The sequence below is a fragment of the Balearica regulorum genome, chromosome 6 (genome assembly GCF_011004875.1).
Source record: "Balearica regulorum gibbericeps isolate bBalReg1 chromosome 6, bBalReg1.pri, whole genome shotgun sequence".
Taxonomy (NCBI): domain Eukaryota; kingdom Metazoa; phylum Chordata; class Aves; order Gruiformes; family Gruidae; genus Balearica; species Balearica regulorum.
This window is the reverse complement of record NC_046189.1, coordinates 32,126,377-32,141,859: the sequence shown is the minus strand read 5'-3', so window position 1 is coordinate 32,141,859 and position 15,483 is coordinate 32,126,377. Positions and strand designations below refer to the sequence as shown.

General features: G+C 50.6%; 1 protein-coding gene across 1 annotated transcript in view; it reads left to right on the top strand.

Annotated features, from left to right (window-relative positions):
- Nucleotides 1-1,896: 1,896 nt before the first annotated feature.
- The window catches only part of ITGB5 (integrin subunit beta 5), a 61,649-nt gene continuing 48,062 nt past the window's right edge, over nt 1,897-15,483 (top strand). The window contains exons 1-3 of the mRNA XM_075757096.1: nt 1,897-2,097; nt 6,268-6,353; nt 14,100-14,304. Of these exons, the coding sequence (XP_075613211.1) occupies nt 1,992-2,097; nt 6,268-6,353; nt 14,100-14,304 (397 nt within the window). The 5' untranslated portion in view covers nt 1,897-1,991. The remainder of the gene's footprint in view (nt 2,098-6,267; nt 6,354-14,099; nt 14,305-15,483) is intronic.

The window sequence follows — 15,483 nt, the reverse complement described above, 5'->3', positions numbered from 1 at the left end:
AAATGCTCCTTACCCCCAGAGCTGCCTGGGTGGCATGGCAGGACACAGGGACAAGGGACTAGAGATGAGGGACGAGGGTCTCCCTGCTCCTACAACCAAGATAATTATAGCTCTCAGACACAAGTATATCTATGTACGTTTGCACATGTGGTTGTGTCTCAGGGTACTTGGGCATGGCCAGAAAATCTGAGAAGGGACTTCAGGTCTACGTGAGACTTTTCTGGGCACTAAGGCTCACATCAGGTGTTTTATCTCATGCAAACGTAGGATCTGCATTTAATTTTCTTTCTCTTCACAGAAATGCCAAAAATACACCACAGCAGAATAACCCGCTTGAAGTCCCCACGCACCACATCTTCCATTTGCAGGTCAGTCACAACGTGGCCGGTGTTAATTTTATTACTAATAAAGGGTGACGGCATGCACCTTATTGCACTCTTGGGATAACAGGGATCACAGACACTGCCCCTTGTCCACACACAGCCAACAGCTCGAGGGCGACCTGTAGGTCACAGCCTGGCCCACGCACCCCGTTCCTACCACAGCAGCAGTTTTTGGTGAGACGTTTAGTGATGTTTTTGCGCTGGTTACCGGCTGGGATGCTCCTACAGCCACACCAGGAGTTACTCTGATTGAGCAGTACCAGAGCAGTTAAAATGTTACAACTTGTGTAGGCAGGTATTTCCTAAGACAACAAATAGTCACTTTAAACACAAACCTGGTGTCTTCCTGGGGTATGGAGAGGCTGATGAAACCAGGGAGGTTTATGAAAGCAGCATCAGAAATCAGTGCAAATAAGGGGAAATTTTGGCAGGTGGCATTACGGCTAATCACGTCTTCCTGAGAACGGCAATGCAACATATTGGATTCAGGGTGTGCGTTTTAAGCAAAATCTAATGGTGAGATCTAGTAGACGTTGTAAGTGGCACAAAGGACTGCAAGCCGCGGGTATTAACTGTTACTATAAATTGCCTTTAAAAATCAGCGATCAGCTCTACGGTTGATTTATGATTTCTTCTAAAAATGGAAGAAAACAGAAAGCTTCCCAGCAACCCAAACACATAAACCTGCTGTTTCCTTTAGATCTGAAATGTTGATGTCCCATCGCGCCAGGGACAGGCGGTGGGTGTGTGGACAGTGCCAAAAAGCCGGCAGGCAGGGCATCGCTGCCCGGGTGCCCCTGCCTCGGGAGCCCTGTAACAGACGGACACAGTTTGTTTGCGCAGAGAAAATGCCACGTAAGAGCGGTCACTGACCCGTGGGGACATCGGTGCAAGCCCTGCTGCGAGCCAGGAGAGGAGGGCGGGCATCATTTGTGTGCCTGTGGGTACGTGAGTGCGCGCGTCTGTGCACACTGTGCACACTGTGCACGTCTGCCTGTACGTATGTGTCTGGGTGTGCCTGTATATATGCATCTCTGTCGGTGCAAGTGTGCATGCATCCATGTGCAGGTTTACGCACGTATGTAAGCATATGCAGGTGGGTGTATGCATGTGCGTGTGTGAAATGCGCGTGCAATGTACACGTGATGTGAGCACACACACACGGGCATGCACATACACGTGTGCGTGTGGGTACGAATGTGGGCGTGTGTGCAGATGCAGAGAGTGTGTGTGTGTGTGTGTGTGTGTGTGTGTGTGTGTCCTTGTGCACACGCATCCACACGTGCCCGCGTGTGCCGGCTCCGCGCCCGCGGGGGACAGGGTTACGCCTCCCTGCGCGGCGGGGCGGGGAAGTGGCAGCGCACCCTCGGGAGCGGGACAGACACACCGGCACACCGGCACACCGACACACCGACACGCTCACGCCGCCCGTCCCGCCCCGTCCCGCCGCGACGCGCGGAGCGGAGCGCGGCTCCCGCCGCCCCCGGGGCAGCTCCGCGGCACCGCCCCCGCCTCCTCCTCCGCCGCCGCCGCCGCCGCGGCCGCACAAAAGGCGGCGGGGAGGGCCCGGCCGGGAAGGGCTGCCCGGCCGCCCCGGCCGCCCGCACCATGCCCCGCCGAGGGGGGCTGCCGGCCCCCGCCGCCGCCCGCCGGCCCCCCCCGCTCCTCCTCCTCCGCCTCCTCCTCCTGGCCGCCCCGCTGCAGCCCGGCAGAGGTAAGGGCCGCTCCGCTCCCCGCCGCTCCGGGCCCTGCAAACGCCGCCCCGGAAGGCGGCTTATCCCCCAGACCCGCTTCGGTGCACTTTTGTTGAGATTTTTATTTTTTCCTCCTCTCCCTCCCCCTTTCCGGCTGCCTCAGCCCCGCTCCCATCTCCCCGCCGGCGCCTTGCGCCGTATTTTGCCTGTGCGCCCGTTCCCCCTCCAGCCCCGGTGCCGGCGGGACGCGGGTCCCTGCCCCCCACCCCCGGGGGTGTGGGGGGGGCCGCCGGTGCCGGGGCTCTCTGCGCTTCCCCCTCCAGCCCCGGGGCGTCCCCGAGCCGCACTGGGGTCTGCGCCCCGCGTCCCCCCCCCCGGTTGCGGGGCGGTGGGGAGCCGCGCTCCAGCAGCGCTGTTGGGCACGGAGCGCATCCTTGGGCTTTGCCGTGCGGGATTTTACACCTTCACGTTCCAAAGGGTGGAACTGCTACATATACCCCTCTCTCTATATGTACATACGCTTTGATGGAACCAGCTATAACTACTGATACTCAGGGAAAAGCACTTCGCTGGGATGTTTGCCTGAGCAGTGTGTACGAATTGGTTGGATGAAGAACAGCAGCATAAAACCACCAGCGTTTGCTCTGCCAGTGACCAATCTCCACGCTCTCACCTTATATCGCTCCCTCACGTATACGTTGTGCCCGGGCAGTGGTCCTTGTCCCCAGCAGGGATGTTCTCCTGGCTCCTGGACACACTTGGAGACCACGGTGCAGCGTGTGACTCTGCTCCAGTGGCCCTGGAAATGGGGTTTCTCTCCTCTCTGAGCACTCGGCAAAACTTTTTATAGAAAGGGAGCCCACAAAATGCCCGAGTCCACCGTTCTGGTACTTATTCTCAGTCCTGAATGTTGTAAAGAGTTGTCTTAACAAGAGGCTCATCTTACAGAGTGGCGTGGCACGCGACTGCAAAAATGCTGAAGAGGTTTTCTTAGCTTTCTTTATTTATTTAGTGGGTCTGATCCTTAGAATTGATGATTTAATAGCGCAGCAGACTGTCTCAGGGATGAGACTGTTAGAATGCTTATTGCAAGCATAAATAAAACGATCTGTTTTCACCCTTAGCTGGATAAAGAATAAAGTACTTTTTTTTTTTTTTCAATTTTTTTTTTCTTTTCCTGAGCAAGCCAGTACATTCATCTCAGTTTGAGGAGCTACCCAAACTAGGATTTCTTGCAGAACAGGTTTAAAATGAGGTCTAATTGCCCGGAGCATCTTTATGAGTAAATTTGTTGAGTACCTTTCCTGAGAGTTTCCTATCTTGCTTTGCATCAGTAGGTTGATCTCAGATGTCTAGTGGGATGCACTGTCTTCCTCTGCTTTTTTGGGCTCTCCTGCAGCTCAGCCCAAGGGAAGGATGTCATTTGGAGATGCTCTTCGTGCCTGCTGGACACTGCTCTGTAAAATGAAGTAAGGTGCAGGGCTTAGGAGTTAGCGTGAAGGACCATACGTGGGGTGTGGAACTCAGCGGTCCAGGGGAGGTGGATTATTTTCCTCCAGAGTAATCCCAACTAAATCCTGGATGGAATTTCCCCCATTATAAAAACTTTAGTTGAAGTTTAGGAGTGGTTTCATTAAATATATCAGAATCAAGTAGCAGACTGAGTTTCTTCCAGTCTTACCTGGTGACTTGCCCCAGCATCTGGAAGGATCTGGACTAGCATGAGCATCTTCAGGTCCTTCCTTTGCCCATTTCAGAAAAGGCTGCACTGAATCAAGCACAGCAAAGACTTGCATCTGGAAAATCCTGCGTGTTTTCACTCCAATTCAAAAAGCTCGGGTTTCAGTCCAAAATCAGAGGGCTTCACAAAGCTCTGTTTTCACGACAATGTTGGAAATGGTTTGGTTTTGCTCCAAAGTGGAAAGAAAAACATACTTGAAAACTTCAAAAGTTGCCACCGGGAGGAAAGTCACCCCATGGCTGGCCGCAGGAGCATGGACCGCTTTGGTCATGGCACCCGGTGGAAGGAGGAGACCTTGTTTTTTCATTCAGATATTACCATTACTAAGTAAACTCTCAAAAATCCAGCAGTCAGGAATGGAGGTAAATATTATCCTATTTCCATGCAGACGGGCGAGTGAAGCCGTGGGAGAGCCAGGGCTGGGTAGCCAGGATACGAATGCAAGTGTTTGCTTTATAAAGCCCATTAGTTTTGCTGTGTTACCCAGCGCACCGCTACCAGAGCAGCAGCTCTTGAGGAAAAGCTTTCAGCTGTGTTGTAGGGTTTGGAAATGCAAGTGTTAATCTCTGTGTAAGTTGTAACTCAGTGGAACAAGCTACATTTTACTTTATATTACATATTTATGTTCTGAGCTCTTGCAGTGTCCAGGAGCTAGAATATAACTTCTGAATGTGAACAAGGAATGAAACGCCTGGGTATGTGGTAATGGCCAGTGGAAAAAAAAAAAAAAAAAACCAACTTAAGAAGGCTCTTGTTCAGTATGAATGAGCCCAAGCAGCCTGTCTGAATGAAAGCCATAGAGAAAGTCCGGGGCTTCGTGCTCCCGGGTTAGAGTTAACCACCTTGCGGGAAGCAGAGACCCGTCAGCGCAGGGCTCTGACACGGTCATGCCTCGGCGACGGCCGAGAACTACTGACAGGACCTACTTATCCTCTCTTTGCTTTTAGCCTAGGGCGCGCTAAGTTTTCCTCCAGCTGTCCAGCTTGATTCACTGCTTCCTGCACTCCCAGCCCAGCCCTGTACAGGAGCGACCCAGGCAGCCACCGCTTTTCATTTCTCGGTGAAATATTCATATGGGGTACAGCAAAAATCCTTTTTCCAAAGCTCTTGGGACAGAAAAATCTTGGGACAGGAGACAACTTGGTGTGGCTCTTCAGCAGCAATCGGCAAGTCTGTGCAATCTGCAGATTATACCCGGCAGCGGCGTGGTGCAATGGTGTCTGCAGATTATACCCAGCAGAGGCATGGTGCAATGGCATCTCCAGATGCAACTGGCTGAAAATAGAGGCCTGACAATGCTTTTATTGACATTTGGGATGGAAAAAATAGTAAATTCAGAGTTTGGGCCTGAGGCGTTTCGTTTGGAGTGTGCAGCCTCTGTGCTGAATCCTTGGTTGAAGATTTGTTTAATCAGTTATTGACAGTAGAGGTTAATAGCTGCACCCGGGGGAGCTGGGGCATCGGTGGGATTGAAGGGCACATTCATAGCCACAGGCATGCTTAAACAAGCTGCTGCATTCAGAGCCCATACCATTGATGTTTGCTTCAGCTTAACTTGTGTGGTTCCACTTTATAGTTAAAACCCAAAGCCTAAATCGTAGATTTTGCAAGCAAAACTCTCTCGGTACCCCTTGCGCTGCTAAACCCTGGCGGTCCAGGAGCAGAGGGCATCACCGCTACTCTGGCTGCTGTTGCCTCGGTGGGTGCAGAGCCCCTGCCGGTGTCGTGGGCAGGGAGAGCCCTCGGCTGTGGCCGAGGTCTTCCACCCTGGCCAGCCTTGGATGTGCCCCAGTGCAAACACACTGCCCGCCCTAACCTGGATATCCTGTGGAAATGAATCCCGTAATAAATTAAAGTAATTTAGTGTGACATGAATCCACTATGGAATTCACCCGTGTGGAAGGGAAAAATGAGTGTCTTCCAAGGCTGCTTTAAGATGAAAATTTTAGGGAGCGAGTCCCCATATATTTGACTGGAAAAATTCAGAAGATGTGCCTGGTGTGACTTTAAGAGTCCGAATTATGGGGCGGGGGGGGTTTGGACAGCCACCCCTGTATTTCAGGCCGGTCAAACAGCTATTGCCTCCTGTCCACAGTGATGGAAGTATTTCATTAGGAAGGTGAATAGATAAACTCCTTGATTAACTCTTTGAAACCACTGAAAAAGAGGGAAGAAAAATCACTGGAGTCTTATTTTGGTGGTTCTCAGCCCCCCAAAACCAGTTTCTGACCTTTTCATTTTTCTTGGGGAAGGAGAAGGAAACAAGAGCTCCTTACAGGTTTGTTCCTTCTGCAGCCTTTTAAGGTCCTGGGAGATTCTTTGTTCTTGACACTGTTTGAGCTTAGAGTATGTTTAACGTTAAGAATATCTCAGGAAACCCCTCAGCACCGTTCAGGAGTGAAGTAACGATTCAGCTCATCCCGCTCTCTGTCGTTCTCTCTTGCTGAAGGTCTCAATCTGTGCACGAGCGGAAGCGCCACGTCCTGCGAAGAGTGTCTCCTCATCCATCCCAAGTGTGCCTGGTGCTCCAAGGAGGTAGGTGGGCAGACCTCGGTTGTCTTGCGTGCTTTTTGTGACACAGAAAGGGAGCTATTCCACCCCCTCGCCTGTTCCTGACACCGTCCTGTGCCAAAGGGGTGGGTGAGGATAGCGAGGGCTCCCATGCCAAGCGTATTTTGGGTATATGTGACTCTCCAGCTCTTCGACACTGTAGGAAATAAGTCTCCGACCCTGCTGGCTTCTGCGTACCCTCAACAGAGCAGCACTGTTCCTTCTGTCCCTTCAGTTACCTTCTTGTTTTCGGTGGGTGCTGGGTCCCTGCATGGGCTCTGTGTTGCAGGGAGCCTTGCTTGAAAGTGCTCTCCCTAAAAAGCCCCAAGCCCCCAGCTGGTGTCCTGCTACGTGTCCCTCGCTGCGTGGCCTGGCATGGCACAGGCTCTTTGTCTGTAACAAAAATGATTCTCCTTTCTGAATCTATTGTGTCATTTTGGGAGCCGACCCATGCTTCTGGCATCCGCACCATCCGTAAGCGATGAGTTACACAGCTTAACTGTGTGCTTCGGGGTGAAAACGCATCCTTCTGTTGCTGCTGAAGATCCTTGCCCATAATTTAATTGGGTCTCCTTGGTTTGTGAGAAATTGCAAATATCTTTGCCTGCTCCCTGAGGACTGCTTATGAGTTTAGATATAAATATATCTTATCAAATACACATTTTATCATATAGACTTACGCTTTCTAGAGAACAAGGTGTGTCAAAGACCTGTTAATGTCGGATGCATAGATAGCTGTTGTCTGCTTAGTGCCTGCATCTGTCCTAAGTGTTTAAGAGAGAAATAAGGATGCTTACAGATGCAGGGGAAGACCCTGCCTTCTTGCAGGCACAGCTGCTGTGCCAGGGACCAGCTTTGGGCTGTGAGAAGCCCCAGAGCGGTGCATGACCTTGAACCTCTTGATGGGTGCGGCCAGGAATGATGCTCTCCTGTTCCCTGCTGACCCTTTTTCCTTTAGCGTGGCCATGCTGGTCCCGTTTTGGGGGAGGCAAGCTGTGGGGTTGAGCACACACTTCACCTTCCAGCTATAGCTGGTGATGCTGAGCTGAGGATGCAGGTGCTGCCCGTGTGCTCCGCGGCTGCTCCCGTCCCTCCTCCTGCCAGCTCTGCCTGGGGCGGCTGCCGCCCCACGGGGCGGAAGATGAGGATGGGGACGGAGATGGGGATGGGGTGAGGGAGGCTCCTGAGCCCCACGGTTCGTCTGTGTCTCTGGAGGTACCCTGGCTTTTGGTTCTCCACGTCTACTTTCCTGGGTTTTCACTTACTGGTAGGCACAGCCACAGCTCTCCAAAGAAAACCTCCTAATGCTCCTAACACCATGCTCCCTGACAGCGTAATAGCTTTCATGGGTTTTTTTCCAGCAAGGCGAATGGTGTGCAGAAGGGAAAGGGTAAAGCAATAGATCTCACTTTTGAGACATCTTGTAAACAGCTGTAAGAGCTCCTCTTCAGCCAGCTAATCTGCGGTGGTGAGATTGGATCCAGGAACGCTGGCTATTAAGCTATGGGTACCCAATAGCTTAGTTGTTGGGTTTTTTTGTTGGTTTTGGTTTTTTTTTTTTAATTCCTGGCTTTAAAATACAACTTTTTTTGCAAAATGCTGCCAGTAGAAATGTTTGTCTGGTGGTCGCTGTGACCACTAATTGTATACCTGTCCATGGGACTGGCAGCCTGACTCTTATCTTGCAAACAGGACAGTTACCAAAAAAAAATATTCCTAAATGGAATGAAGGGGCCAAAAAGGAAAATGAGTCTTTACAGGGAAGTGCTGTAATACTTCCTGACCTTTAGCCTTTAGCTATTTAAAAATACATTTCAAGGTGTTTCATGCCAAGAGCTACGTTTTTAAAAGCTGCTGTCCCAATTACATGCTGCGTGCAAAAACTTAGTGAGTTCTTATTCTAATTCTGTAACTTTACTGTTTGAAACTCTAATTATTTCTCTTTAACTGAGATCATCAGGTGAGGTAATGGGATTGCGAAAGATAACTAAGGTTTTCGACTTCAGAATTTTTAAAGTAATACTGTAAACTCTTAATATCTGCTTTCTTTGCGTACTCATTTCACCACCTTATTTCCCTTCCCTCTGCCGCAGTCTAGTCAGGAATGCTTATTAAATTGCTTTTAGTCTGTTTTCCTTCTCTATTTCCATTAGCTGTCATTCACTGTGTATGTTGCCTGGGAGCGTATGTGCCAGTCAAATTCTATAGGTCTGCTGCCGTTTAAGTATCAAGACGAAGGTATTGGAGGGGTTTCCCCAGACACTAGTTATGTTGTGGCAGAAACATGATCAGCTGATTAGTGTGTATTTTCTGCTTCCTTTGCAGTTACTGAATGGGTTTGGGAGCAAATTGGGTCAGCTGTTGTCATCTTTGCAGGCAACAATTAGTAATTTTGTCAGGAAGTATATATAATAAAAGTCTATAGGTACATATAATATAATTCTGCATATACGTATATGTATTATAATATAAATGTTATATACAGGGAGTGTAGAGATGTATATAATATGTATAATATATATACACGAAATATATATATTATTATACCTTCCTGCCTATATAAAATTATACCGTCTTATATACAATATTCCTCCCTCTGGGGAATAATATCACTTGGCAGTGCCGTCGTACCTGTTTGTTCGTTGTGCTCCTGGGTGCCCGGCAGTGCCGACGCTGTGAGGGACACGCCAGCTGTGGAGAGGAGCACTATGAGCAGGTCAGCCGTGCTGTTTCCCAGAGATGACCACGGTTCGCACAACCTCCTCCATCACCCTCTGCACTCCCAGATCCAGGCTCCATGTGACTGTAATTAGGGGTTAGGAGTGTGTGAAAGCAATTCTGCAGATACAAGGAGCCCTATCCCCATGGCTTTCCAAGTAGGATAAGGTTCTTTGTATTTACATTGCCTTGAGTTGTGAGGGTAAGAGCATGCATATAGGTAGACACTCACAGCAGAGTAGTCAACATGCTATAAATCTGTAACTACCTCCTCCTAACCTGTTAGTGCAGGGTGCATCATGTCCCCTTGGCTTGAATCCGTGTCTATTCACTTCTGCTTGCGTTCAGCATCTCTGCTCCCATCAGAAAGGGTGATGATGGATGAGTTGATGACAGCAGCTTCTGGTATTCCGGCAGCCCCGGAGCCTCCAAGGGCTGCTGAGCTAACCACAAGTCTTTGGGCTGTTGGAAATGTGGAAGCAGACATCAATTCTGTTGGCTCATGGAAGAATACCTTGAAAGGCAGGACTGAAATGGGGTCATCTGTTTAAATGGCACTTAAAAGAGGAGGTATATATGTGTGGCCTTAACCATCACCTGAGCATGCCTTGAAACAGGGCTGTCTGAGGGAAATACATGACTCTTGGGTGACGGAGATTGCTGCAGCCTTTCCATCCGTGCTGGAATCTGAGAAGATTCCTCAACTTCTCCCACAAGCTCCAGAAGAAGCTGGCAATGACTAGAAATTGCTGACCTGCTGCTGGTGAAAGACTCTGGCTGGAAACTGCAAGCTGGCCCATGGGGTTGTTGTGATCCCTGCGGCAGCCTGGATTTCATGGGTGGGAGAGGGGGATGCTTGTTGATTTTTTTGCAGTGCCGTTAGGTTGCCCAGGCTCAGCGGGGCGCGTCGGGCTTGCTGCGGAGAGCGGGGAGCTCTGGAAGCGGCTTCAGCGCCGTCCTCTGAGCTGCCTGGTGGGGTGTGATAGACAGGGGATAAATCAACCTGGAGTGACTGCAGGAGGGAAGCTTTCCAAAAGAGCCTTCGGGAGTACCGGTGTGGGGAGGGAAGTGGTGTCATTACGTTGCTGTTATCTTCTGTTCATTGCTTTGGGGAGCAGCATACTGATGTGCAGAGGCTCCTCTTCTTTGTTAGGTGAGTGTACACTGTGTGTTCGTCCATGCGTTACCTATGTGGATGCATTTGTATGCGTACATGTCAGAGATGCTCATTAATTACGTTATTTAAACTGAAATTTCCTTTTTGATTAATGGCACTGAAATTTTCCCCAATGGCACCCGCTGTTTTTCACCAGGTTGCTTGTACCTCATCCTCTCCCATCTCAGGAATGTGTGCCTGGAGAATGTGGAAAGAAAATCAAGGCTGTTCCTAGAGGGAACACGTCAATTTTATTTAAATGGAGAAAACAGGCATATTTCAGACTGAATTAATGCAGAACTGGACTGATTAAAGCAAAAAATGGTAGGGACATGTCTAGTCAGGAGTTAGGTATGGTCAGTTTGATACAGTCAGTGCTATTTCCATTTTTATGGCATGAACCAAGCGATTTGTCTTAAAACTGTCAAACTGATGAGCATGTAATTGTCACAGTGTTGTCTCCATTCACTTCTGGCCGCTTGCGTCCATTTGCTTTTGTGAGCTTGTTAGTGCAGAGGCCGGACCGCAAAGCACCCACCGGGCTGTGAGCAGCCAGCGTTACTAACCAGGACTAGGTGGGATCTTCCCGAACCGATGCTTTTCTGTGGTGTGAAGCAATGCTTGGGGCAGTTCCTGCTGGCTGTGGGGTACCTGCTGCGTTTCTCGCTGAAGCAGGCCTGCCCGCAGATGGTCGGCAGGTATTTGGGCACACCGAATTGCTTAACTAACTGCGAGGTGTCCTCTGCTCAGGGGAAATTGGGGTTTGAACTGGTGTGTCTGAGACGGTGCGGGGCCGCCTTTCGGCTTGGTTGGTCATGAATTATTTGGACCTGCGTGACACCCCTTACTCCTCAAATCTTCTCATCCTTTTTTTCCTTTCGTTTAACCTCTGGGAGCCTCAATTTTTTTGGTCACAGAAAACTGCGCTGAGCTGGACGGTACCTGGCAGCCACAGGTTTGGCTTTGGGTTTGGACCTGTGGGTGCATGCGAGGGGTGTTTGCAGGGTGCTGGGGCTCTCCCGAGGCCACTGTCACTCCCTTGCTCGGTGTCACCCTGCCTGGGTTAGAAACTGAAGCAGAAGTAGGGGTCGGTCCTGCAGCCCCTGGGTGCTGAGCTGCACCCCCTTCCCTGAGGTGTGTGCACCCCTGAGGGGGTGTATTTCCCTCCACCCCAGGTAATGCAGCGTTTCACGGAACAAGAAAGGGCCTGGATTTGATCTGAGCTGTAGCTTGTCCTGTGGCAAGTCCTCAGGACCTATTTTAGAAGAAAGTTTGAGAAAATAATTGGGTCAAGCGAGGGGGACCTGTGCAGAGGTGCTGCTGACCGGAGAGGTCTGTGCATCACCATCAGGAGTTATGTAGAGGCTTCCCCCCAACCTCCTGGGTTTCCTTTGGAGAACTTTTGTCACGGATGCTGCAGAAAAACACATTGCAGCAGTAACTGTTCCTCACCACTGTGCAAACAGACAGGCTTGCACATGCACGGGTGCCCTGCCCCAAAAAAGCTCCCGGCAGGTCCCACACGGGTGTGCTGCGCCTCGCCCCTCGTGCCAGCACTGTCTTGTCCTCAGCGAGCGGATGCTGCTTTCGTGTACGCCCCTGGCTGGGATGATGGACATCGATATAACCAGTACCATACCCAGCGCCGTCTCTCGTGGTGCTCCGAGCTCCACTGCTAAAGAATAGCAGCTGGGTGAGGAAGCCACCATCCTTGTCTCCCTGGGCTGCCCACCCCTCCTAGCTCTTGTTGTGCTACCCCAGTCAGAAAATTACGCCCTCATTCAAAGCCCTTTGAAGTAAAGTCTTTCCGTTCATGTCAAGAGGCTTTGGAGCAGACCCCGGGGAGGATTGCAAATGCCTGATAAAGGCTGCAGTTGCACAAGCAGCCCTAAATACTGTCCCACGTGGATACTTCTCTCCAGTCTTAATTCCCGGGGAATAACAGAAGGTTCCCAGCTGCACTCCTGGTGCTGTTTGTGTTGCTTTTTGCACAACTAGAATGTCCTTTCTAATAGGTGGCCAGCAGAAATGAGCTGGCGGAGGTGCTCACTTGGAGCCATTGTCCAGGCACCAGGAGAGCATCTCCCCACGGGTGTGCTGCTGCAGGGTGGACCAGCCTGGGAGAGCCCCTGGACCCACTGGCTTTTCACTGACTTTAAGTCAAACCACATCCAAGATAAACTTTTCTCCAAGGCTGCTCTAAACGTGCTGCTCTGAAAGGCTAGGCGTTGTTTTCGGTTTTATGAGGGATTCTGATTTTTATTTTTTCATACTGGAGATGATTTAAATACTCCCAGTCCTCCTTTCTGGAAGTTCATCTGTTTACGCGACGTGTTCCAAGAAATTCATGTTTGCATCGATCCAATGTGCCGTCTCCTTGGCTGGACCCCGCCACTGGATGCTGGAATGCAAATCTCACATTTTTCAAATAGTGTTGGGACCTCGTAGTGAGAAAATGCAGCAGAGAGCCTCTGCCTGTGTCCTCAGGCCCTGCGGCCGAGGCTGTCCTCAGGGGATCCCCGGAGCACCCTGATGGGTGTGAAGGTGAGATCTGTTGGAAAACCTCTCCCTCCTTGATATCTCCCCTGTCTTCTGCCATGCCGGAGCATCAGCAAAAAGTGGGGTTTATTCAGCCCCACTCACAGTTTTTGGCTGTGTGGCTGACGGAGGGGCTGGCGTGGCTGCAAGCATCTTTTCTGCATTATTTCACGTCATTTTAGTTGATGAGCCCTGGAGCAGAACACAGTTGTCTCTATTGTTACAGTGCAGAAATAAGTAGGAATCAGCTGTTGGAAATTCAGTAAGTTTGGGGCATGCGACTTGCTCCCTTTGGCTCTTTTGGGGGGAAAAAAAAAATTAAAAAAAGAAAAGTCATTCTAACAAATGGGCTCTTTGCAAAAGGCTGCATTGTGTAGCCGGCTGTTCCTGACCGCCGCCCCGCACAAGGCTGCATTGTGCACCACACACGGGGCTCACAGCGAGGGCTGGAGCTCTGGGCACGGGCGCTGGGACACTCCCTGCCATGGCAGCCCATCCTCTGGGGGTGAGCCGCTGCCCACGCCTCGCTGCCCACACCTCGCTGCCCGCGGCGGGCACGGGCTGCCTTTTGACCACCTCCCGTGCAGGGTCCCCCACCTCCCTTATCCTCTGGCGCAGCTGCCCAGGCCAGCCTGCCCACGTCAAACCGCTCCGGCTGTGCTCCGCTTCAGGGACCACTGCCTGCGGTCGCTTTTTGTTTCCATGCGATGGTGTCGCAGAGGTGTGAGGGAGGGGGCACACGCGGTGCTTGCGTGGGGACATGTGGGGTCTCTTGCCCGGGGAAGAGGGCGCAGGTGCCTGGAGCCTCCCAGCCTCTGTCTCCAGCTGCACATCTTGACTTGGCTCTCTGGGTTGGTGGGTTTGTTCTGCTTCCTGCGGTGCCACCTCCTTGTCCTCTCTTCTCTCTTTTGCAAAGCTCCTTCCAGGCAATGCACGTGTGAAAAATAACAGCTTCTTACCTTGTCCCCTCAAAGAGATGGCAATTGGCTATCCGGGCAGCAAACCAAACACTTTGCCATGCTTTCACAGGGCTGGGAGGAAGCACTGCTGCTGTGGCTGGGGTGAAAACCCACACTTAGCTTTCTGCTGTGGTCGTCTGAGAGCAAATTCAGTTTTCAAACTGATTTCTTTTTTGGTAGATCCCTTTGACAGGCTCAAAGTTCAGTGCAGGCTGCTTTTGAGTACAGCCACCACAAATGACACCAGCTTCTCCTTGTCATCTCCTGTTTGCTACAGATACCAGCATGTCAAAACAAAGCCCCTGCTGTGGGATTGATGTCTCTCCTCCCCTTCCCTTTTGTCCGTTTTTCACCCCCCAGGAGTTTGGCAGCACAAAGTCCATCACATCGCGGTGTGACTTCCTGCAGAACCTGATTGCAAACGGTTGTGCGGGAGCCATCGAAAACCCCAGCAGCAGCATCAGCGTGGTGAAGAACGTCCCTCTGAGCAGCAAGGGCTCCGGCCAGACCCACCTGGACGTCACGCAGATCACGCCTCAGAAGGTCGCCTTGAATCTTCGTCCTGGTGAGTCCCCAGCGGCTGTGATCCGTATGCTGGGGGGTGTGGGGGTGAGAAAGCGTGGCTGGGACGTGCCGAGAGCGTGTTATAGCTCGTGACCTTGTAGCCCACTAAAGCAGGTGGCTGCTGACCCCCTCCGCAGCCTGTGAACTTTGGTGGTGCATCACGAACAGGTTTGGGGCTGAGGTGTGTGTCCTCCGTGAGAGGATACCGCTGTTATGCAAAGTCAGTCAAAGCCCACCCACAACTGTTACCAATACTAGTCTTAACCCCTGCATGTGTTTAGAAGGAACCTGCTCAGCTTAAAAATCTAATCCCTGGATGGAAGGAGTTAACATAACTTTGGATCCTCCACCAAGCTGACAGTGCTTGACTCTAAACTGAGACAGCTCCTTCAATAAATTGGAAACAAAAACGCATATCTGTTTTCTGTCGGTATGCAAAAGAGCCGTGGGATCAAGGCTGAAGATGGAGACTTGAACTTGTGACTCAGGCCTTGGACTGTGGCCAGATCCCTGTTTCATTCCCCTGAGCCATCACTTTTCTTCAATCTCTTCCTTTTAATTAAAAAATTAGAAGTGAACGGCTGGACTAAACCATGCGAGCATGCTTGTTATCAAAAGTTTTTGCATGGTGGGGGGAGGCTTTAATGTGGGTTCAGAATTCTTGCAAAAATTTGGCAGATGATATTTCTAAAGGGGAAAAAAAAGCTCTTTATTGCAAAGTTAAGAAGCAAATATAAAAGCTCGATTCATTATAAGCAATTGGTGTGGGTTTCTAAGGCTTACAGTTTTTTGACAGCTCTCATGAGCATACAGAAAAATGAAATATGATGTTTTGCCCAAGAAAAACAGGAGTTTGAGTTGGTGCTCATACTACCAGTGCTCTCCCAGAGCCTACTAGTTGCTGCAGGATTTGTTGTTTTAATACTATGGGTTGGATAGTCATCATGTCTCTTAATTAACCCTTCCTCAGCAGTATGACTGCTGTCATCAGTCAGACCCTCAAATGTAAAGAAATTTTGCTTCGAAGCCTTGAGAGTAGTTACCACTGGATGCATGGCTAGATGCACGGCTTCTGCAACTGAATGTTGCTGATGAAACAGGTTTGCTCCCCTAAAAAAAGGAAGCTGTTACTCCTCCTGGTTCTTGAGGCAACTCCTGGCAGAAAGGGCTGGCTCAGCTT